Genomic DNA, 25,617 nt, shown 5'->3' on the forward strand with positions numbered 1-25,617 from the left:
AGGACGAGTACCTATTATAAGAATAAAAACAATTTCGATCTTTGTGATATTTTGAAATTTATTCATTCGTTTGAAATAAAATTCGTGGCAATTCGATAAATGCTTCCTGTAAATACTTCTTTGAGTACAATTTGACACTTAAAAATTACATCTGACATTGCACGATTCTTTAATACGTTTACTCCATTGTTGCATTTGGCTATCATATCTTGTATTCTATTTTGTGTATACATATGTCGCTTTTAATAGGATTAATTATAATGTGTATAAATACGTCTATGTACATTAAACGATCTTAAAAACAACGCGATCGATCCATTTCGAAAGACATGCTGCCCGAATAATAACTTAAACGTTCACGTACAAAGTATTATTGGATCGTAAGTATCGTCAGGAACAAAGTCGTTGGTGTTTGTAGTTCGTTCGACTCTTAAGCACAGCATTAATAAAGGAGCGCGTTGACATTAACGCGCTTTTTTTTCCACCCTCCCCCTCCCCCTCTCCGAATGCAATTATTTGCAATCTTTTGCTCGAACGATATAAAGATAAAAAAATAGGTACGCGTACGAGCAATCCTAACACGTTATCGTAGCTATGATATTTGCGAACAAAGTGATCCAGGTACAATGTACAAAAGGGAAATGAAAAAAAAAGCGGATGATGCTAAATGGTTCTTAGATAATTGAAACAGTAATATATACGCGTACGTTTCGATAGAATTGATATTAATTGATATAATATTACTGTCTTGGTGATGTCTTAAAAAGACAATGAATCGACATGTATGATGAGCACCTAATGGTTTAACCATCTATATTATATGTATATGCAAATTCTAAATATACAAGAACGCTATGTAATCCGCACAAATGCAATATTTTACAGAACACTGCCAATAAATTATAATACACGCCTCGTCGACCAAAGATCACGCGCATGGGCGCATACATTATTCTCGCTCGATTATACATTTTCTAAAAAATAAAGTGCGATATAAACTATTCACCATTACGTACAATTTTCGTACTCTAATAGCAATTAGCGTCGCAAAATCTGCTGAGGTATTTCTGTTTTTGTGCTCGAACAGCTGCGCACGCTTATTTTGATCCATTATTAAAGGGATTTCAATCTTTCTAAATGATTGTATCAATCACAAAACTGCTGCCGAATGACCAGTAATTATATAAATATACGGCTCGTTATTGATATTTCAAGTCAAGGTTCCGTCATAAAGGCGGAAGAAAATGGAACTTTGCTGCACAATTCTTATTTATTATTCCTTTAATCGTAGCATTAATTATTATAGTCATTGTCTCTAGTGATCCGTGTCGTTTATTAATTATTTAGAATTTCGGAACTTCGGTATAGGCTGTTTTGGAAGAGCTGTAGAAATATACGGATATTCAAATGATAAAATACGTCGAAAATCCGACATCGTAAAAGTTTCGTATAAAATTCTGATATTACATAAAAATTTACGTTCTATAAACTAAACTAATATCAATCAATATTTTCGAGTGAATTTGACCGTTGTAAAGAAGATGCTATCTCTGGGCTTTTTTTCTTGTTTTGTTTTTTTTTTTTTTTTTTTTCTTTTCTTTTTCTCTTCTTTTTATTAAATTGCGCAAATTGCTCGTTCGTTATATTTTAATCTGTTAAAATTGTTCAGAAACACGTCCAAAAGGCAGTTCGTTATATAGCGGGTAATAATTATTAACAAATTTCGTTTTGTTCCGAACGCAGCACTCGTAATTAGCACGGAAGGACAAGTTTATGTATTCGACGTACGGATTTCGCATCTACTCGAAAAATGACACGATTACGTTTCCTCTATAAAACACTACGATATCATTAATTCTCGAATACATTTATATAAATCATTTTTTTTCCGTATTTTTTTTTTTGTTCTTTTTTCCTTTTTTTTCTTTTTTTTTCTTTTTTCTTTTTTTTTTTTTTCCTTTTTTATTGGTCTCCCTTCCCTACTACTATACTTGTGCTTTGGCAGTTGCGTATTTCTAATAAAACGTAGGCCTAAAGATTGATTCCTTATCTTTAGAAAGAAGAAAAAGGGAGACGTTTAAATTCCGAGAACATTTTTCTCTTTCGTCTTATCTGTTCATCCAAAAAGACACGTCCAACGCCCTCTAACTCTTATTCATTTAATCGTCAAAATCCAGGACAATTAACGTCATAATAAACGATATTAAACCCCTCACGGTCGCCTGACAATATTATGACGTTACTGATTATCGTCTCTAAACATTCACGTTGTAGGACCTTCGAACACTTTCGAGTCACTATAGAACGATCTAAGAGACATTGATTTTCTTGTTCTCTCCTCAGCATACTGAAGAAATTCATGTTAGAGTCACGTCTCTACTTCTTATCGACGTTTCACGGTCTCTCTCTCTCTCTCTCTCTCTCTCTCTCTCTCTCTCTCTCTCTCTCTCTCTCTCTCTCTCTCTCTCTCTATCGCTCTATCGCTCTATCGGTCTATCGCTCTCTCGTACTTTTTCTACCTTTCGTTATCCAATCACGTTTTGCTAGTGCAAAAATAAATTCATGGTTGCTGCGCAGCATGTATCATGGCGACTTTGAGATCTTTGGCCAAGTGAGAAACGTCAACGACGCTATCGACCATCTCTTGTACCGCAGTCACGCTAGGAAAGAATTGTGCTGCCTGTTTCGTCTTCGAAACTGTCTGTGCGAGTGCCTCGTTCAGGGCATTCGCACATTGAAGAACTCGCGTTCTCACGTCGTTTCTTGTCACGTTCCTATGTACGGTGTCACCTATATGAACGAGTCGATGGGCGCTAAGGACGACAAATTTGCCGTGTGCCAGAAAGACCTGAACAAGAAAATGATAATATAATAATAAAAATAACAATTTGCTTAGGTAAGTTAAAAAAAGATAAAGAATTCGTGGGACATACCTTGGGTGGCTGATTATGCTCAACCGTTTGCAAGAAGGCGTCAATGGCATGAGTTAGGTGTGCACCGTGTGTGATCACTTGAGCCGCGTAAAAAGCCAACAATTGTTTGTCGTTGGGATCCATGGGCGTTGGTGTCGTGGGTGGCATTTGAATGGCCGCATTGTCTGCCTCGGACACTAGTAGATCGTAACTGCTACGGAGTTCTTGAGGTAAAGATGCTCTCAGTTCTTCTCGTTGCTTCGCCACGATCTCTCGTGAATCGAGATTAACGTAATCGTAGTCTTCCCCAGCGCCGCTGTTGTTGCTGCTGCCCGTTGAGATGATGGATGATCGTTTGAATAACAACGTGGAATTTCCCTAAAATAAAAATGTTATTTTATTATATCACAATGGATCTAAAATTATCGTAATTACGAGACTTATCTTTAAAGGCATGGATAGAACATAGAAAGGACAATAGCTAGCGTGAAGAGATAAGGAAAAATCGTGCGCGTTATCGCAACTGAAAGATGCTCACCTGAATGAAACTGGCGACCTGACGAACGTCTTCCGTGAGTGCTCGAGCGCACGCGATCAGCTGATCGAGTGGATCCGGTTGAACCGTCGGCAGAAGGGAAGGTGGTGGCCCATTCGTAGGTGTCGGCGTGTCGCCACCACCGCGACAGAGTTTACCCGCGTCCCATTCCATCGTGTCCAACTCGGTGGCGGCTTCCTGCACGAGCTTGTCGGAGTCACGAAGTGCCTTAACCAGAGGCCGTAATTTCGTTGCAAGACCCTTGTCTGGCGCTTTGGCCGCGTTACCGAGCGTACCTACGTGCGTAATGTGGACCACTTCAATCGATCGGATCTATTCATCTTGACGACGTTTAATATGATGATTCAATGGTACCGAACAATACCTTCGGCAAATTCAGCGAGATCGTGTAATGACGTTCTCAATCTCAATGCTGCGAGCCTTAAATCCATTAATGTAGCGTCCAATCGTTGAGGCGTTCTCCAGCCAGGACTAACAAAACCCAATAACCTGGCTATCGCTGCTGAAGCTTCGTTCTGCAACCTCTGAAGACCTTCCAACGCGGCATCCAATTCCAATGGAAGTTCCTTGTTCATCGGTACGTCGTAAATTTGCTGCGTTTGCATAGGAGGTGGCGGTGGAGTTGGCGTTTTAGGGACAGGTGTATTGTGTCGTGATGGTAACGATGATGCTGGAAGACGTGGCCGTGGCACGTCGTAATCTGGAGCGGCGAGGCTCGATCTAAGAGAATTTGTTATATAATCAAATAAATGAGATAAAGTAAAATGCATTAGAGAAAATATATGATAGGTCATTCAATTTACCTATTAGATCCACTGAGCGACCCATCGTTGGTCAGACTGGAAGCTGAACTACTTGGTGTCAATGGTTGTAACGGCCGTGGTACATCGTAACAATCTAAAGGCGTGATGCCAGAGCCACCAGAACAATTCGAGTTTGGAGTACAGGACGTCGGTGGCCTTGGTATATCGTAGCAAGATGGGGCAGGACTCGGACTACTTGCTGGGGATGGAATCACAGGAATTGCTCGTGGTGGAACGTCGTAACAGTCGGTCACATCGCCACCGTTGTCGACGGAGCTTCTGGCGCTTGTCATGTATCGTCCTGCGAACGTGTAAAATCATTCTCGATTGCGGTTACTCGAGTTAACAAGAGGAAAAAAAGCAAAAAGAAAAACAAAAAGAAAAAAAAGAAAGAAAGAAAAAAAGATGAAAGAAAAAGAGAGAAAGACATCATGCCTAAGCGAGATTAGATCTTAGAAAATACGTAGTTGGTTGGCGCGAAGCAACGGTTATCGAGAGTTATCGTGATGTTCGTGACGTCGGGTAAGAGTAAATGAGGTCACTCGGACTGTTGTCGACGAGATCGAAGCGCGAAATCTTCCCTCCGGCTCCAGGAAGTTATGTTCCAACGATCGACGAGGATCGTTTAAGATGTCTCCACGAGATCTCGAGGTAATGCATCGGCTTATCGGATTCCGATCGCCTTGCTTCCTGATAGATGCTTCTCTGCCTCGTTTCTTTTTATTTCTTGAACGTACTCGAACTAAATACGATAAATCACTGTTTCTTCTCCTATTTTTCAAATAAAATATTTGTCGTTTTTCCATCGATAAAATCGCATCCTATGATTATCCCGAAAGCTCGCAATCATTAATAAATTTTATCTTAACCACTTCGATAATCGAGTTAATGATTATTGTACCTGTATTGTGCAAATGTTCGTTGTTCGAATTGAGGGGTGAATCGTGTCTGGAGGGTGGTGCAGGACTTCCGCGACTCGCTGGTAAATCGTACAGGTACACGTCGCCGCACTTTTGTGGTGTCACGACCTGTGAAAAAAAAAGATAACAAAGAGAAAGATCAAAGGACGTTCCGATTACAATGGGACTAATAATAATCGGGTGAAGGGATAAAACAACCCACACCACATTGCATTTCCCTTTGATATTTTTCATTTGAATGGATTTCGATTCGATATGTTATTTGTACCGATTAATTCGTTTTAAAGAAAATACATAAAAATATTGCCTACGGTTATGCGTTCGATTCATTATTTTTTTTTCTCTTGTTCTTTTATTTTTATATATTTTATGTTTTCTAGTAAGCTCATTCCAATATCAATAAACGCGACCCAAAAGATTTTCCTTTATAAAGGAAAAATAAAAATAAAAAAAAAACAAAAAAAAAAAAATAGAAAAAAGAAGAAGAAGAAGAAGAAGAAGAAATGACAATATCAAGAGATAAAATTCCCGTTGAGACCTATAAAATATAATCTTGTAGAAAACGATTTTACGACAGCGACGTCAATGATGAAGGACTAACGATTTTTTTTAAGCGAGCGCCAATCATCCATCGATGTTCCTCTTTCTACTCAGGGAGAAGGTTCAAGGACTCATTTCGAGTGGTACTCTTATCGTTAAGGACTTCATTCTAATGGGTTCGTTAATTGAATTCTATGCAAAAAAGAAAGGTCCTTTCCCTTTTTACAATCATTTAATACATACATACATATGTATGTACATGCGTATTAAATGTATTACATAAATATCGACGTTAACAATACACATTGATATTTTTATATGTATGTACGTATGTAAATGCATTTATTTGGTTCGGTAGACCGCAGGCTCGCGAAAAAAAAATACAATTTTGTCGACAGAACAAGCGTAAGAAGAAGAAAGGAAAAGAAAGACTGAGAGTAGCAATAGGAATGAGAGAATAGGGGTATTTTCAACGGACTGAACGAGAGAAAGAGTGGAGAAAGAAGGGAGACGCGACGTGAAACAGAAAGAGAGAGTAAATCCCTCGAGAGCGCAATCTCTGCCTCATCGTCCGCTGCTTTACAATAATAGAGCCTCTTCAACCCTTGCGTTATGCTTAAGCGTGCTACACTTTTGTTCTTCCTTCTTTCTCCCTCGCTTCACAAACCACGCTAGTTACTCTACCTGTGGAAGATGCTTACAATTTTTGATATTTTTACGTATTTTTTTTTATATATATACATACACACACACACACATACACACACACACACACACATATATAATTGCCATTAAATTTCTATATAAATGTATAACCATCATAACAAAACTTCATTTAAGGCTTTTAAGATATTAATAATAAAATGAGAATAAAAAATGAACGCTTATATGCATCTAATAATAAAGTTCTTGTAAACTGCGATGGAAAAACTTTGTATATCTTGGAAATTCAAAAGAGGGAATGAAGAAGTTGGCCATTGAAAAGCGAATATCCTGCTATCGGGGAATAGAGGATTCAGGCGAGCGTCGAGGATTCGAGCAAGAATCTAGGTCAAGCCTTATCAGTGGTAGGCGGTAGAGTCCACCCTCGGAATAACGTGCTGCCACACCCCTTTTCCTCGAATCGCGCTTGTCGATTTGGTCCTCGATAAACCACGATTGAGAGCCTGCGGTAAACGATGTTGCCTTTAGCTAAACGATTTTCCGTCGATGTTCTTTTTATAACCTTTTACATTCTATCCGTATTCTTTCGTATATCCGAAATTCCAATGAAACTATTTTACTTATTTTCTTCTGTGACATCATACGTTCCTTTATAAGAACGAATTTATTTTAATTCCTAATAGATTAGCAAAACATTTCGCGATGTTATCTTACGTGAAAACATTGGTAACACTAACAAAGACATTAAGCTTCCTATTCTAGAAAGGATTAGGAATTCGATTGCTACATCGACCGTCGTACTTTCGTGTCTGAATGTAACGGTAATCAGATAATCTCATTTAAAGGAACACAGTTCGAGTTAGATTTCGACATTGTTCGCACGCACCCCCTACGAGGCGAATCCCCAAAGAGTCTGCGTGATCCGTTTATTCATGATCCAGGATGTAAACTCGGCCATAATCAGATCGAGTCGAGTTCTGAGTCACGATATCGGCCTGGAAGGAGAAAGCAAAGATCGAGTTTGTGATCGACGAGCTATGTGTGCGACTATGTAAGCCACATGTAGATATATATATATATATATATATATATATGCGTACGTATATGTTTACATACGTAACGTGCATACAGGTATACGTATGGAAGGCTATAAGATATACGAGGCTTACTCGAATGCACACGAATAGTAAACTCTCGTTGGGGTAGGACCGTGTGTGTCTCTTGGGCGTTGCTGATCATTTATCAGGGTGGATCGAGCCGTGGATCGGTGACTCCCCTGTGACGCTCACAAAAGTCGACAACCTCGACATTTAAGCTATTCGCACTTCTAATGCAAGATATATTACATTACAATTCACTATTATCGTGACATAACCAATTTCTAACGTGTTACGTGAAAGTTCGATGAGCACATGCTAATTACAATCAATTCAATCATAAACTCTTTCCTTTTTATCTCGTCAAAGATAATCTCTAAGTCTTTCGTGACAACTTGAACGTCATTCGCGAGAAGGTCGAGTCTCTCTATTAAGTTGAATTTACATAGTAATACATAAATGTATGAGCGATTATGAATCCAATGGACAAGGATACGTTTTAATGGAAGAGAACTTTAAGTTACATTTTAAGTAGTTCGAGTTTATCGCTCGTTTCAATCGATTAACCATAGGACGATATTAGATCTGTATAATTTTCCTTTAAATTATTATCGTACGATAAATTAATGGTTAAGAGCTGTGTTCTTGTCCTTCAAACTCTAAGTATTTTACTCTTCCTCTCCTTCTCCTCTCTCTGTCTCTCTCTCTCTCTTTTTCTTAGCCTCCTATCCAATCCACCCATACCTTCATCAACGGATACAGTTATTATCTCCCATACTATGCTACCTGGTAATTAACTCGTGAACTATCCCAAAATTACAACGTTTTACCCAATGAGGCAGAAACGAAACGGCTGACCATTGAAAAAACGAAAAATAAAAAGATGCAGAAAGACGAAGAGAAAAAATAAGAGCGAAAGTACAATAGCCACTCTCTGCTTTCTGAATTAAAGTTGCACGCGATTCTACTATTCCTTGTTCGTATGAATCGAATAGTAGTAGATAGTACTATAGTAACGAGTGAGTACGTAGTACAACCAGGGAGAAGAGGTGGAGTAAAAAAAAAAAAAGAGAGAGAGAGAGAAGGGGTGGTTGGTTGGTGAAGAGGTGGGGGTAGCGCGTCGGTCGATACCAGCGTCGCGACGCTAACTGTGAAAGGCGTATTACCCCACGGATGCGCGCGAGAGAGAGAGAGACGATGAAGGGAAAGGGAAAGGGAGAAAGAGAGGAGATATAGAGAGAGAAAGACGGTTTCCATGGAAACGCGAAAGGAGGTACTCCACCTCCTACGCAAGCAGGACCTTCGGCCTGTCTCAGGCAACGATAAGGATTTTTCTTTTCTCGGGAGACAAACGCCAACTGAAAGGATTGTTGGCCACAATGTACCGGGACGAATCGTCGAATTTGTAGTTCTTTACACATTCTCACCTCTTACGAACATAACCATCGCTTTTATCAATCGTTATTTCGAATATATATATATATATATATATATATATATATATATAAAATATAATAAAACTTTTCGATCCTTGGAATAGATAAATAAATAAATGAGATTGATGGTTCAATGAGATAACTTCGAATAAATACAAAGATGAAGAAGGAAGTACTATATTTCCTCTCTGTGTTATCTTTGGCAACTTTTCGCAACGCGAAATAAACTTCTAGCCTCTCGAGACCTTTGATCATTGCCGTGGAAAAAGTAATTCGATGAGAGGAATTCAGAATTGTCCCTATAAATAAGTAATTTAAAAAGTGACCAGTTAGACAGTATATTAGAGAAATAAAGTTCCCAAAGAGTGGTCGATAATAATTAATGGATCTTTTGATCTTCCTTTTTTTTTCCTTTTATCATTCATTTAGATATTCGAGGTTCTATTCGATCCCTCACGTTCACACCGACGTAAACGATTTATATCATCGATCCATTCGACGGACCGAAGGATTGACCAGCTATTACTACTACTACTACTACTCTTCACACGCGTAGATAATCCCACGCGAACGAGTTTCGCAGTTCATTGATACCATGCCGTTAAAGAGACTACTCGGCCCACGCCCAGAGACTCGGCTGGCCGGCGTCTCGTTCGAATCTCTCTCTCTCTCTCTCTCTCTCTCTCTCTCTCTCTCTCAACTCTCTCTCTCTCTCTCTTTCTCTTTCTTTTTCTCTCTCTTTCTCTCTTTCTCTTACTCTTTCTCTTTTTCGTTTCTCTTTTCTTTTCTTCTCGTCTCTCCTGGCCTCGACAACTCCTTGCTTCGTCTTGCTACGCCATGACACGTTCTTCCTTTTTCCATGCCATTTTCAGCCGGTGGAGTGGCAGTTCGCCTGCCGCCGACAGTGACGGTTTTAAGAATCCTTCGCCCCGGGCTGAGCTCGTTGAACGCGCGAGCACGCGCACGCATCCATCTCCATATATATGTGTGTATGTATGCAGTTACATAGACACCACACATTTATCTCGCGACACCGGAGGATATCGGTCACGTTGGAGAAGATTTTTGCGATTTCATGCTGTCAGCCAGTGTCGTACTTTGCGATATCTACCGTCGACGTCCCCCTGTCATGTTGGAACGCTATGCGCGTTCCTCTCGAATTAATCGCGGATATTCCCCTCGGTTAAGCCTAGACCGGATGGTGGGCATCTCTTTTCTCGTTTCCCAACCATAGAGAGATGCATCTCGATATGATATTTTTTTTTCTCTCTCTGTCTCTCTCTCTTTCTCCCTTCATATATTGAAACATTATTGAACATGAACGTAAATTGTGTAAAGCATAAAATTTCATTGGAAACGTTTATCGATCCTAAAGAAAATGTAAAACGTTTAAATCGTTTACAATCGAATCTCAGCTTTGATAATATTAATTATTTTCAATTTAATTAGGTAAACCGTGACGTTTTTCAAATCATAGTAATACAAGTTTTTCGTTAAACGTGACTCAAAGGCCGGAAAAACGAGAGTACCGTTAATTTATGTAACAACGCGCAGATATACCCAATATCGGGACAAGTTTGCCCTCTTTTTTGTTATTTCTTTCTCCCTTTCCCTCCCCCCACCTACCCAACCCCCCTCCCTGGTTATCGACGTTTCAAGTGGTCTCGTGTCGTTTGACAACGTATCTATATATAGCACATAACATATCGCTACCGCGCGTCCAAGGTAGAAAATCAGCTTACGTTACTGCTCGCTACTGACCGAAGGAAGCGACTGCTGCGGTACGATCTGGTTATTCTATTTAACATCGTCGAAGCACGAAGCTACTTTCGCCTACGTCGAGAATGCTCCTGTTTCTCCTCCTTCCTCGTCTCCCTCTCGTATTTTCTACAGGGTGATTCGTTTACAAGCTAACGACCTTATTCTCCTCTATGATATTCCATTTTCACAAGGATGACGTCATTAAGGAATACGATTATTTCTCTTTCTTTGATTCGCAGGGATGACGTGTTACTTCCGACGAATTTCCAAGAAAATTCTAACTTTTCGTGTTGCATTCGTCTCTAATTTAATACGTCGTCGGTCAGAGTAAATGAAGATTCGCAGAAGCTAGAGACAATGACGAAGAGAAAGTAATAGGGAGGGAGAGAGAAAGAGAGAGGGAGAAAGAGAAGAGGAAAACGTGGATATGCACAAGCGATGAAACACGCCCGCCCTTCTTTGAGTTGAACCGCCCCGCACATTCCATCGAGATGACTCCGGGGACCCCACTTTGTGCGCCACGTACGACTGGAACGTGTGCGGGTGTTTCTCCGCTCTGATCCCGCTCCGACGCCGCGTTCTCGCGCGGAAAAAGAGAAAAGACCGACCAACGTACGTTTATATGTGTATATGAGAAAGAGAAAGAGAGGTAAATACAGAAAGACAGACACATACATACATACACACACACACATATATATATATATTTATATATATATGCACATATATACATATAGAGACAGAGAGAGAGAAAGAGAAAGGAGCAACGAAGAGGTGGACATTGTCTGGACCCGCGACATATAAGGGCACCGGTGATCTTTGTACATGGAACAGGACAAGGAGGACTCCTTCTAGGGTATCCTGCGGAATCGACTTCTCGTAAATCGTTTCGTGATTCTCTTTCTTTCTCTCTCTCTCTCTCTCTCTCTCTCTCTCTCTCTCTCTTTCTCTTTCTTTTTCTCTGTATGTGTATAAGAGAAAGAATCGACGAAAGGAGAAAAATTATCGAGAGACTTTGATCTGCGTCTAAAAATTCTGTTTTTGTGACGATAACGGTTCAATCGTTGTGTACATGTATGTATACATATGAGTATATATATATATATATATATATATATATATTTGTACACGCGCGTAATATATATGTGTGTGTGTATGTGTGCACGCGTGTGTGTATCGCTAATGTAGCTCACTCATTACGTAAAGAGATACGTTACGCACAGAGACGTATGTTTCGCATTTCTCTCATTTAAACATCTGTTACCGTTTGTTTCGATTCGTTCCATGGCACCTGTGTATTCGTTCGTCGTCGTTGTCGTTGTCGTTGTCGTCGTTGTCCGTCGTCGTGATGACGTAGCGACTTTGTAAAAGACTCAGATGGAATTGGTTCGCCGTAACGTTGACCTTTCGTCAAAGAAAAGGAAGAACGTATACTCTCAACTCGTGTTTTCTCTTCGTCCAGCCGTCTTATATATGTATTCCCGTCATCGACGAGAGGAGAAGAGACGAAACGCACGCGGTCGCGAAGAACCAAGCAAAAAACAGGACGGACTCGTCGTTGAAACAAGAAGAAAAGAGCTCGAGAAAATGTCGAGTGCAAGAAACCGAGAAGCTTCCTTTTACCTCCTCCTTCTCGTTCCTCCTCCCATTCGTACCAAAATACGCACCGGCTCGCGCGACTACCTAACAGGAAGAAAAAGAAGAAAGGAAAGGCGAGTTACAATCTGCACCAAGAGATTGAGAGAGAAAGAGAGAGGCAGAAACAGAGACAGACAGAGAGAGGGGGGAGAAGGAGGGAGGGAGGGAGGAAGAAACAGAGACAGAGGTTTCTCGAAGAGATCGTTTCTTCCTTCGCATGGCGAATTACGGTCGTTGCGTAATTCGAGCCGTTGTCGATTTATTTCAACCTGCGTCCAAGAGTTCGACGTGTTGGAAGGACGAACTGAATTTCGTTTCTTTCGTCGTTGTAAGACGATAAACTCACGAGACGTTCTTTTAATGAAATCGACTTGTCTTCCTTAATCTCGAACCGATCGTTCTTAATTGACTTTCTCCGCTTTCAAAGGTCCCTTCGAAATTCGTTCGATAAATTACGTATTTATAAAAGAGGAGATTTTTTTGCGATATACGTAAGTAAATAAGCGTATAAAAGGGAAAATCTTAAAATAATGTACTTAATGAAACTTCCGTCGAACGGAAGTTTGATCGACAACGAGAAATTTAAAGAACATCTTTTAACTTTGGTTAATTTTATCGCGAATGGATATCAATATATAGGCTATGATGTCCAATTTACCACTCGACTTCCGATAATCTTTAATCACCGTGGATAGCAATTAACGTACGCTTTTCGAGTTTACCAAGCTAATTATTTCGAGTGTAATTTACTCTATGAAGAGAGAAACGGGGGTGGAACGATAATCGATCGGTCGGTGGAGTTCGCTTTCGTTAGAAACTGATGTCCATGGCAGATGTCGAACGATGCCAAAGGCAGACGGTATATGTATTGCGTGCGAGAAAGAGAGAGAGAAAAAAAGAAAGATCAAGAGATCGAGAGAGAGAGAGAGAGAGAGACGGATCGACGAATTGCTAGTCAGCTGATTTTGACAGCTCCCTTTTCGTCTATGTGCTTAGGTACGCTGAAGGGAGAATAGAAAATCGAAAGGGACTTTCTACGCGACAAGAACAATAGACGTAACCCATGGGCGCCATTGTCAAATTGAGCCTCTTCAAATAGAAAATGAATTAATTCGAGAAGCCCAGCTGTCGCCGTTGGCACAGCGCGTGTTTTCCTTTCGTTGTGGTTTCATTTAAACGCACGATTTTGTACGATGATAGTCCGTCTCATGAGAGCGTTTCTTTTATCATGTCGCATTTCAAAGAATTAAATTTCATAGTGATATCAAAGTATACGTGGAATGGTATCATAATTAAATTTATGACATCGGCGATGATCTCTCTTTAAAATTCACGACGCTCTTTCAAAAGTGCTTACTTTCAATCGGAACGTGACTCCACATCCTGCTGCGAGGATTCTCCCTTGAGATTTGATTAACGATCGTAAGAAAGATCGTAAGAATTATTATCACAATCTTATATATATATATATATACATATTATATATATATATATACATACATAAAAGAAAAAAAAAACTTACCCTATTTGGTTGTACGTGCCAACTGCGGCGTTTTCCATGCCTCTGTAGACCATCTTCGGAAATATTCAAATCAGCTCTGCTACCGATCAAACAACCTCCAGTATCATATTGTCCAGCCAAAATTCTTAATCGATTTCCTGGACAGATTCCCTACAGCAAGAAATATAATAATGCATTGTCAAGATAAATTCAATTTCTTTCAAATCACTTTTAATATTTTTATAGTTATTTTATTAGTCGAATATATAGATTAGAGATAGAACGATTTTAGTGCAAAAGGTAATCTCGGTTCAAGACACTTTGGTATGTATTTCGACAAGTCACGAGCTCAAACCACTTCAAAGCGCATTGGAATATTCCTGAAACGCTCTTGATCCGTCGAAAGCCCTCTTTCGGCTTCTAATAGCTGGCGAGGAACTTCGAGAAACGAAACGCACCCCAATTAGACGTTCGTGTATTCACGAAACTCTCCTAATTCTACGAAATCGAACCGAAAATAAACGGAGGACCCTTCTTGCCGTTGCAGTGTCGCCTTTCCAAGTCGATTCTTGTCGTTATTCCAAAGGGACACAACGACCATATATGTTTGTATATATTGGCTTTTATCGACGTTCCAAAGGACACAAAGGGATCTATGTAACTAGGACTTACGGTAGTCCTTTCTATCATAATTTATAAGGCCCCCTTGATACACGCAGCTACGGAATTAGAATTGAAAATAAAGTCATTTTACTCTTCTACCTATTTTTACTATTTAAACTTGTAATAAGAAAGGAATAAAAAAGAAAAGAAAAAGAAAAAGAAAAAGAAGTATAACAACTTGAACGAACTATAACTTTGGTACGCCGCTTTGTTTCTCAACCCGAGATAACATGAAGACTCGTTCAACTCACTTATTTGCTGTAGTGCCTGACGGACGTGTATAAAAGAAAGAACATGCTTGGTTTCAAAGACTTCTCATAGACAAGAAACGAGTATTAAAGCGATGAATATTAAACGATAGCAAAAATATTGAATTACAGTGGGTAAAAATAGAAATTCTGAGACACCTTGTGTGTATATCTGATGCATCTGGCGTCTTTACGGAACACACGGAACGAATCGATTCGATGCTAACGACGCGTATTTTTCAGACTTGTAATAACGAAAATTGGAAGTACTGCTATTGACAGGAATTGGAGCTTGAAAAGTAATTATATTTAACGAAACCCTTGCATGAACACGTTGAACGCTGAAAACAGAGAGAAATAAATGGAATTGATAATTATATATTTCCTGATTATTTTGCTGTTGAAAATCATTTGAATGGTCATTAACCTGATACGACAATTTAATGGAATCAATCGGATCCTTTTCCAATGATATTTTGATGTCGAAGGAAATTCATTAAAATTGCTGGTATTATAGTATTTCTAAATTAGCTACTACCATCGGCCTCGCATAACTCGTTTACCACAATCTCCAAGATGAAATCGTGATAGAAGAGATACGGGGAGTATGATGGTAGCGAGATCATCGAAAATAGCGAGATAGCTCGAGGGGCTAAGAAGAAAGGAGGAGGAGGAGGAGGCAAAAACTGCGAGAGGAGGGTAGATCTATTAAAATTTTCCAGAGTAACAGCTGCTCCCAGGCGTAACAAGAAGGCAAAGCAATTTTCTCATATAAGCTTGATGCGTCTCTCTTTTCTTCGCCACCCTAACCAAGACCCTTCCTTACCTATCGACACTTCCAATTACGAAGGAATCGAAACTACATACAACTACGTTGTATGTACGTACATATGTACACGGTCGCAGGTTATAGATGGAGAACATTTTGACAGATGCCAGCTCGTTTCAGGAAACTCCGTGCCATAGATGATAAGCTCTTGTAACGAGGTTACCCTAGGTCGTGCTACACCGTAGAAATGTCACGAACAGATGCCGAACGTAAGAGAAGATGAGTACAATGGCCTATATCTATATATCTATATATATATATATATATGTACAGAGAGCTACATACGATATACTCCTTCTATCGACTTTAGATCTTGAACAAAGATATGCCATCGTCAGTATACCTTAGCCGTGTGTCTCAATCTCGCATGAAGAAATTTCAAGTAATGTCTCTATAGAAGCATATGAAATATCTATGACGGATACTTACAATTAGACGTGCGTATGTATATAAGTATGAACGCAAGACGTCCATTAAACTTCAATAGAACGTACAGTGTCGGCTAATGCGAAAAACGCGGAAGCTTCGGTATTACGTAAACGCGCTTGACGCGTTGAAAGATGTCAGAACTACAAAGCGGTAACGATCGTTCCAACGACACACCGTAGAATATAACGGCGTGAAAGATTGCAGTAATTTAAGGACTCTCGTTGAAAAGCCATACTGCTAATTGTACAATGACTGGACCGATGATTTATGACGGAACGTATCAATGGTGATGATTAGAACGTGAAAAAGAAAGAGAGAGAGAAAGAGAAAGGAAACAGAGTATAAGGAAGACAGAGAGAGATCATTCTTCCTTTGAAGAATACTCTTTTTCCTTCTTTAAACCTAACATCCATCAAAAGAATACAAACTAATAAAGCATAAAGATACGAGAAAATTAGAAGGTAAAGAGAGAAGTTATATTCATTACCTGTCTACCTCGCAGGACACATAACCACCAGCCTTCAAGACCCGCCGTGTTCTGTTCCAGTACGGTCAGAACATCACCTTTTCGAAAAGCCAACTCGTCTGGCGCTTCAGCTATGTTGTCGTACAACGCTCGCGCTTTCACGCATTTTTGCTGCAACAGAAAAAAAAAACAATGCTAATTAGTTTCGCTACTCGTTTAGAACTTTCGTACCTAATGAAATGATAAATGTATCATCGATGTTATACTCGTTTTTTCTTTTATCTTAAAATCAAAAGTTAAAGTTTATTTATTTCATTTTATATAAAAATAAAAAATATTTCGCATAAAATATAAAAATATTTCGTATTTTACATAAAAATAAATAATATAAGTTTGTCTTTGTAATTCTTTGTAAATCTTTCTGCGAATCTTTCTAATTATCGTTATCGATAAAACTTCCAAAGTATCATTACCCATTATAATGATACATATATATATATATATAGATGCCTATACCAAAAAGATTTTTTGAAAGTTTACGATGATCGAGCATTCACGCCAATTGCATACGGCGACTCGCCCTTTGGCCAATTTAAATCCATAAAATCTTAACTTACCCCACCTCTCAAAGCCCTCTTCGAGTCCTCAAGAGAGAACTCCTTCTGCTTTCTATTTCGAGATATGCTCGTTTGCTCGTTCGCACCGAACTCGCGTCTCTCGCGTAACGATCACTTAAGAATCGCGCCCGAAGAAGTGCTACGAAAGATGGACGATGCAGTTTACGAGGAAGCCGGCTCGCACGCTTTAACTCTCAAGTGAGTTCAATTGAAGTGCCTCGACACGCGGCAGCGGCGGCGGCAACGACGACGACGACGACGACGACGACGACGATTTCACCCTTTACTTCTCCTCTTCTCTGTACTTGTTGGAACACTGATGTCATTCGTGACTTTGACGAATTCCGGTAAGAAAATACGGCGCCATCACCCTTTCCTCTTTATTCCATCGTACGCTTCGTTAGTTTCTCTGTTTCCGTTAAATTAATTCCATTGCTTCCCGTCAAATACAATTATTCTCTTCAATAATTAACGACACGATTACTTTTCGTGCTATTCGAAAATTTCTTTGAACTGTACGAACTGTAATACTCGATATTTCAACGAATCAATTTAGAGAACATATTTAATGTATCTTCGATACGATATAACATCGATTATTATCTAAACCATACGGTACAAATATAGAAGAATCAATTTCTAATAATTAAATAATTTCTTTTTCTACGATTGAGATTTCTCGTAGTTTGAAATTCCGAATAAGAAACTTTCGTTTGATATTACGATAAAGAGAAATTACATGAGGATCGATCGATAATCGGATACTTTCGCAAAGAAAGACTCGGATAGATATTCGCAACTTCCAACTAACGGACCATTTCAATTTATAATCGTCGCTTCATCCACAAACGGGAAATGAAACTACGCGTGTTATGCGGGTCACGCGTTTCAAATTTATCGTACACGTTCTCCAATTACGAGTTCCGCGCGCCTTCGCATCGTTGCATCCCATCCTCGATGCCAGAGAGAACGAACTGTGGAATATGATAACTGCAACGTACAACTACGATCATTTCGGATTATTTCGAGGAGTGGACGTACCTATCTATTGAGGAAATAACAAAAGCGTATAGAGAACGATATAATACCTGTTGTATTGAAAAGGTCGTAAGTACATACATGTATGTACCACTAACGTGACAGGTTTGACGTTCATACCAGATGCATATCCTTTTACGGTGAAGAACCACATTCTTCGTCGTCTTTACACGTCGAGTTCATATCCGATTCGAACGGGTTCGAATCGATTCTGTCGAAGCTTTTAACTCACATCGAGAGTGTAGAGTAGGGGAATGGATTCGGAGTAACTCTCATCTCATAGGATTTAAATTGAAATGAACAAAAACAAGAAAGATTATTTTTTTTTTGATGATAAAGATTATAGATTAAATGGTCCACGATAAATAATATCTACATAGGTATAACGAATCGATTCTGAGATAATCGATAGCGGAGAAAATATGAAATGCACTATAGATACGAAATATAATTTGATTTCGAAACCGATGATGCTTAATGGGAATATCGAAGAGGGTATTCCCTTGTTTTGGTTAACAACGGTACGCTTGTAAATCGTTTGGAACTATACCCGTTCACCCCTTTGCCGTTTTATCATTCATATATTTCATATCTGTATATATATAGATGCGTATGTATATCTATGTATATCTATGTACACAGTTATGTACATATATGCAGATGTGGTACGATCACGAGGAGATAGAAGGGAAGACTCGTGATTCCGTTTCTGCCGATGTTGCGACTCTTGCATCAAACGACGACATCAGCGTTGCTGATGCATTGTCGCATGAAAATATTTGCACAGGTGCATCATCCACGTTGGTACAAGTACGCGAGTATTTACGGGGCATACGCGTTCACCCACATATTCTCTTGACAATGGATGCATTATACGAACGTTGCTACGTTGATACCACAACTCGTGAGAGATGACACCAGAGAGAACGAATTTTCTACAAAGTTTAATGGAGATTTATTGCGAATGATAAAAACGACGAAATTTCTTTTTTTTTTTCATCTTCTTCTTCTTCTTTTTCTTTTTTATTTATTTATTTTTTTTTTCTTTTTTTTTTTTACCTATCCTCAACCACAATTACAATCTCTCTCGTAATCGAATTATGATCTTATTATTAAGATTATTAAATTACGTATTAATTAATGATGTTCAACGGCAACAACAATCGATCGAAATATTGAACTCATAGAAAATTCTAATCCCGATGGAATTTAATACCCACGTCAGACCGCCTACCGAATTCCATTACGATGAGGAGAAAATATATCGATCTACATTCCTGCTATACTTCAAACGAACACTTATATCATTGTGCTTGGATACGTACACGGGATCGATGTAATATCCTCGAAGCGAAAGGTGTCCTGACCAAAGTGGAAAGATACCTGTGTGGAACACGTATCTTAAATCATTGCGTGGGTTGTTCCTAAGCTAATATTTTGACAAGGGACCACCGTCCTCTTTTCTATGACGTTACTACGTATATAGATGTAGATATACACATCCTCCTCTTGCTTCTACCTTCTACTTTATGATATTAACTTCATATCTTATAGGCACACGAGAGCGCGCGAACGCGCGCGCGCCATGTCGATAAACCCTCGGCCGAATGAAGAATAATGTTATAATAATAGTTCCGAAAGGCGAAGCCAAAGTAAACTCGTTGCTAATCGAGCATTGGATAATAAATAACACATTTATAGTTATTTTTATATCGAGATCGAACTGAAAACAATGTTATACCTTTGGGTGTTCCTTTTTAATCGGATAGAGCATGATCTATGTATTAAATTATTAATGTTATCCTAAAAAAAAAAAAAAAAAAAAAAAAAAAAGAAAAGGAAGAAGTAAAAAAAGAATTCTTATTTATATATGTATTTGAGATTAAAATTCATTTTTTATTTTTTATATCTCGAATAAAAATAAGGGTTAAAGTGTTATTTAAATAAGATAAATTAAAATGGGACATCCTGTATATGTAAATGAAATCATTGTACGTTACAAAGGGAAGAAAGATTCGAACGATAAGCACGGATTACGCATCGTTTGTACTACCGAAGTAATATTTTTCTACGTTGCTCGAGACCACCCTTTGCCATCTTGCTTTATTACGTATGCAAACTATCTCTCCTCCTTCTTTTAGAAACTCCCAGACTACGGGGTGTAAACTTCGTGAGTCAGTTTTCGAAGCGTCGCGTTTGACGAAGGGTGCACACGTGGCAGTCTTTTGGCTTCGGTTCGAATACAATGATCGTACATTAGTGCCAGTCGGCAGCAAAACTCGTTCGGGCTTTAAACTCAATATCGAAAGCCGTTCCGCATTCATGCCGCTTCGCTTATGGCACGTTTAGCTTCGTTAAATCTACAAAACAAAAACAAAAATTCTATTATGACACTACGGGACCAATTTCAATAAAGATTTACGATTGATCTTTGAATTTATTATTTCTTATCATCCATGTATAATATTATATAAGCGTTAACAATAAGTAGAACAATCGAATATGGATTTTCGTAATTTATCAATAATATCTATAATAATCATAACTTATTCGTTATTTCAATTTTAATTAGAAATTCCTATAATATCTTTTTCTTTAAAGGACATTTCCTTTTAAATCAAATTGAAAGTCGAGGAAAGTTATAAAAGCTTAACGAGAAGCAGCTTGCGAGGGTTTACGTTTTAAATAATTTAGCTTTGAAAGGAGGACGGTTTACCGCGATAGTAACGTATCGCGTGGGAGTACAAACATGTAATGCCAAAAGTTCAGCTCCCGGTATTAAAGTTGGAACTACGCCAATCCGACATTGTACGGCCGAGAGAAAAGAGAAGAAAACTCATGGTCGTTCTCGAAGCAAAGTGGGCTTAGGAAGATTCGAAAGTCGCATTCTACGAAACACCGCATTCTACATGCAGGGACACGAGTATGCTCATATCGATACAAGTTCGACGAAGCGTGTTACGCGAAGGGTTAGAATCGCTTTGCAACACGCGCCCTTTCGTTTAGCAAAGTACCGTTGCGAAGCACCCTTCAGCACCATCGTCGTCTTCTTCGTCCTCCATATCGTCGTCTCCATTTCCTTTCTCATGATCGTCCTAAGCTTGGTCTTTTCATGATTAATATAACTCTAATTACAAACTCGTTCAATAAGAATTTACGAGGAAGAACGAGACACTGATTAGAAATCATTCAGATTAACTTATCTCACGAGTATCTCTCAAAGATACAATAAAAAAAATTCTTTTCTTTTTGTATCGACCAATTAACTTAATAAATCATTAATTCTAATTATTTATTTGTTTATTTAATTTTTCTGTCTTCTTCTTCTTCTTCTTCTTTTTTCTTTTCTTTTCACAATTCATGTACTTTTGCAATGGAGTGTACTACCACCGTCCACAAGTCGGTAATCCAATTACAAGGAGGCTTATATGCTAACATGTACTCTCATGACCATAGAGAACGATGTTATTCGTCCGTAATGTTAGGGGTTAACACGTTGTCGAAGCGAGTAACAGGATTTAACTAATCGCGCGTGAATGAAGCTCAAGGGCGCGAAGACTTGTTCTTATTTCGATTTTTCCAACTTACACTCGAGTACACCGTTCTTCCTTTGTCTATTACTACTACATACAGAAGAGGAAGTAAGTAAGTAAGTAAATAAGTAAGTACATGTTTCAAAAATTATCATTGAGTCAGATCATTATGTGTTAAAATGGTGTAATGGTACATAGGATATACATTCGAATGTAACGTGATAACGAAAATGTTCGGTCTGGATAAGAATATTTCGTTTCGATGTTTTAAAATAGAACGAAACAAACTCTTCTAGATATCACTAATATGCCCCTACGTAAGCGTTTATCTCTATCGCTAAAATTTTATTGCGAGTAAGTAAGATACACTGTATATACGGACCGATAAAAACCGCATTCTCAAACGATCGCTGCAATTCTGTTGGTAATAAACGTGAATGTTGAAAGTCCGTACGAATAGAAACAGACTGGCTATTAAAGATTGAGTTGGGAAACTTTTTCCGGAATAAGGAATAAGTATAATTTTGCGTATAATGAGTGTGATTAATGAAGTATTTTCTTATCGATCGAAAGCAATACTTTTTTAATGTTCCATTCGATCGTCACGGGTTGTCTCGATTAAATGAAACCATTTCGGGGGTTTTTCCTCACCACCCCCCACCATCCACCCCGGTAATATTACAACACTATAGGGGTCTTTAATAACGCGCACCCTTCCGTAACGAGCGCATTTCTTTTCGAAGGAAAGGTGGAACGAGATAATGGAGGTATCCAATCGAGGAGGGAAATGCGCGCTCGTGCTGTGCGTGCAACGTACGCGACGATTATGCGGCACGAGATACAAAGCCCGCCCACGCATCGTCCCGATGTCAATGAACGAGCTTGTGTGCGCTCACGTACGTGTTCGTGAAAACGACCGAACGACTTACGCTTCGTGCGTGGGCATCATTCAGAAACTTGCGAGTATTACGTGCCAAGATTTCTCAAAAGTTCGAGCCAAATTGCTCGCTCGACGAGATTGCATATAGAGCACATAATTTCGCGGCCGCTATAATTGGTATTGCTTATAAGTATTACGAAAAAAATATTAGCTTTATCATTTAACTGTATCGTGCCGTCTTTTTTCCTTTTTTTTTTCTACGATATACTCTCTCATAAATAGAATGGCTCTCGTTAAGACGATGTGTGATATATATATCATAATGATCACGTTCCCGATATAGCTAACGAATCGTGACACACTTCCCTTTACTAGAATATTAAATTAGTCGAGTCTCTCATTCGTTCTTAGTAATATCTCTTTTATAGATTCTGTTTCTTTCAGGCACCGAAGTACAAGGACGGTTCGTAAAAATGACTTACCAAGGAGAGCAGCTTCGTACGTTCGCTGACCGATAGTGCTCCGTTCTCGCGAGAATTTTAATCGCAGACTTCTCGTATGTATATACGTACGAGAAATAGAGAGAGAAAGAGAGAGAGAGAGAGAGAGAGAGAGAGAGAGAGAGAGAGAGAGAGAGAGAGGGAGTCGAGAGAGCCCGATAAGATCGTCAATTCGAGTTTCCGTCGACAGGAATTGAATTATGCAAATTTCCGTGGCCTCGGTCCACTTCGATCCATCGAAACTCTCAGGAAGATATCAGACAGCCCTTTACTACCATATAATCTCAAGTTTCACTCCCTGTTCTAACTAGAAACTCCCAATGTGTGTCCGAGAATCCACTTAAATTATATTCCGCGATCCTTCGTTATCGCACCAATTACATTAAGACCAGATTTTGATGAATTATAAGTGTTTACTTATCCACAACTATCCATAAGAAAAAAAAAAAAGAAAAAAAAAGAAAACATATCGTTATCCATGTTACATTTGATAAATCGCAAACACCTGCTACTTCTTCTACAATAAAATGCCTGGCGGCATCTAACGAGAAGATCACGAGCCACAGGAACGAGCAAATCGGTCACGCGATGATTTGATGAATACAATGAAATCAACGGGGCCCAATAGAGAGAAGGAACAAATTGCTTGATTGGTCGATAGCTTGGCAAATATCAATTCTGACGACTGGGCTCGTTTTAAATCGCTCGTTTAAAGATCGCATGTAAATATATAATTTGCATGTGACACACATATATCTATCGTAGTTGTTTTCTTTCCTCGTGAACCCAAGTTGGTCCTGGTACCGTCAGCATCTTCACACTTTGTTATATCGTTCCTCTCGCGAGATAAGATGCATACTCTGTATATTTACGCAGAAATCTGAGGCTTATATCTCACTTCATACTTGGAATCCACATCGAGTCGCAACAGGCTGCTTGCTCGGCAACATCTCAGATTACTACCTAACACTGTACATTCCTAAAAAATATACCGTGATATATGTATAACAAAGAAAAAAAAAAAAAGAAAAAATCACTAGTTATTTTTTTTCTTCTTCTTTTCCTTTAGTTCTTTTAATCCCTTTTACTCATCGATCATCTCGAATTTATTCACTTGAATTTCCGAAGGTGAAATTATTCACTATCGCAAACTAAGTCGGTGAAAGTCGACCACGAGACAGTGTAGATCTAGTGTATACGCTTAAATCAGAGCATTACGTTTCTAACTGCGGTTTATAGACTTCAGGAAGCATCTGTAGTTTGCTTATCTCGTCTCTTCATAGATTTCTCAATGGCAAATAACTCGAACTGATTGAAAGCTTCGACGTTTATCGATATAAATTTTTGAAAGCATCTATTCGATAATAAATCTCGCTGAAGTATAACGATAAAGCACTCCTACTTTTCATAGAACCTCTCTGAAAAGAACTTTTCTCTATATCTTTCTCTATATCCCTTTATTCATCGTAAAAATCTTTATCGGTCGATCGCATAACTTTCCAAAACATTTATCATCGTTTTTATTATAGAAATACGAGTGGAACTGACTGTCAACTTCATAGTTGCTTTAGCAAAAGGCAAGAGCATCTCTCGTTTTTACCTTGGAAATATCCTGAGAACTTATCGCGAGTCAACGCATGGCGCTGTAAACGTCGCGTCATAAATTAACAGTACCGCCACGTAGTAACGTCGGACGTGATTAGAGAGCTTGCATTCACTAATTTGTTTGGCGACCAATGATACCCCATAAAGATGCATAGGTGTGGCTCGAATGTGCATCCTGTCGGTGTCTAGGGAGAATCCTTTGGCCTGTTGCCGTCGTTGCTGCTGTTCTTGCTATTGCTTCTGTTTCTGGTTGCTTCTTCCGAAGAGAAAGGGGTCGGTGAAAACGTGAAGGCTTTCAGGACGAATGGATAATCAGGGGTCCTTTCGTTTCACCCACCCCCTTGTCCCCTATCCACAGCCAGTGTAATAAAAGGCCGAGGTCCTCTCCATGCTTCAAGTGTCCCTTTTCGTGCTCACTTTTTAAACGAGGGTGCGGAGAAACCGAGAGAACGTACTACTCTTCTTCCCACCCTTTTTCCCTCCCACTCTCCTATCCACCCTTGTAGCTGCACCTACCTCTCCCAGTTTATTCGAATGAAATATTTAAGAGCCGCGATATTCTCCCGAACATACATATATAGCTAACGGTGTATATTCACACATTTCTATTTGTATTTGTATGCGTATCTCATTTTATTCCTTTCGTTTTCTTTCTCTTTTTCTCTCCTGTCTCCTCCCATCTATCCTCCATCGTCCTTCTCTTCGTTTTCTCGCCCAATCGTTTAAGCGGATACTCGACGTCCTTTACAGTAATGAATATACGGAGAATTGATCTTCGAAGACTTTGTCACGTTCTTCCTTTTAACGTGAAAGAATCGATGATAATTTTTCTTATAAAAATAAAATATATTAATTCTAAATTTTTCAATTAAGGATATGTATGTATATTCATATATATATATATATATATATATATATATATATATATATACACATATATATATTGTGATAATATATATTGTGATTTGTCATTTCGAAAAAG

General features: G+C 38.9%; 1 protein-coding gene across 1 annotated transcript in view; it reads right to left on the bottom strand.

Moving 5' to 3' along the window:
• Nucleotides 1-38: 38 nt before the first annotated feature.
• LOC124431510 (breast cancer anti-estrogen resistance protein 1) overlaps nucleotides 39-25,617 on the bottom strand; it is a 47,056-nt gene continuing 21,477 nt past the window's right edge. The window contains exons 2-9 of the mRNA XM_046979563.1: nucleotides 16,484-16,633; nucleotides 13,849-13,998; nucleotides 5,173-5,299; nucleotides 4,272-4,572; nucleotides 3,833-4,188; nucleotides 3,451-3,743; nucleotides 2,934-3,290; nucleotides 39-2,848 (exon numbers count right to left, since the gene is read on the bottom strand). Coding sequence (XP_046835519.1) covers nucleotides 2,561-2,848; nucleotides 2,934-3,290; nucleotides 3,451-3,743; nucleotides 3,833-4,188; nucleotides 4,272-4,572; nucleotides 5,173-5,299; nucleotides 13,849-13,998; nucleotides 16,484-16,633 — 2,022 coding nt within the window. The 3' untranslated portion in view covers nucleotides 39-2,560. The remainder of the gene's footprint in view (nucleotides 2,849-2,933; nucleotides 3,291-3,450; nucleotides 3,744-3,832; nucleotides 4,189-4,271; nucleotides 4,573-5,172; nucleotides 5,300-13,848; nucleotides 13,999-16,483; nucleotides 16,634-25,617) is intronic.

This window comes from Vespa crabro, chromosome 1 (genome assembly GCF_910589235.1).
Source record: "Vespa crabro chromosome 1, iyVesCrab1.2, whole genome shotgun sequence".
NCBI classification, from domain to species: Eukaryota; Metazoa; Arthropoda; class Insecta; order Hymenoptera; family Vespidae; genus Vespa; species Vespa crabro.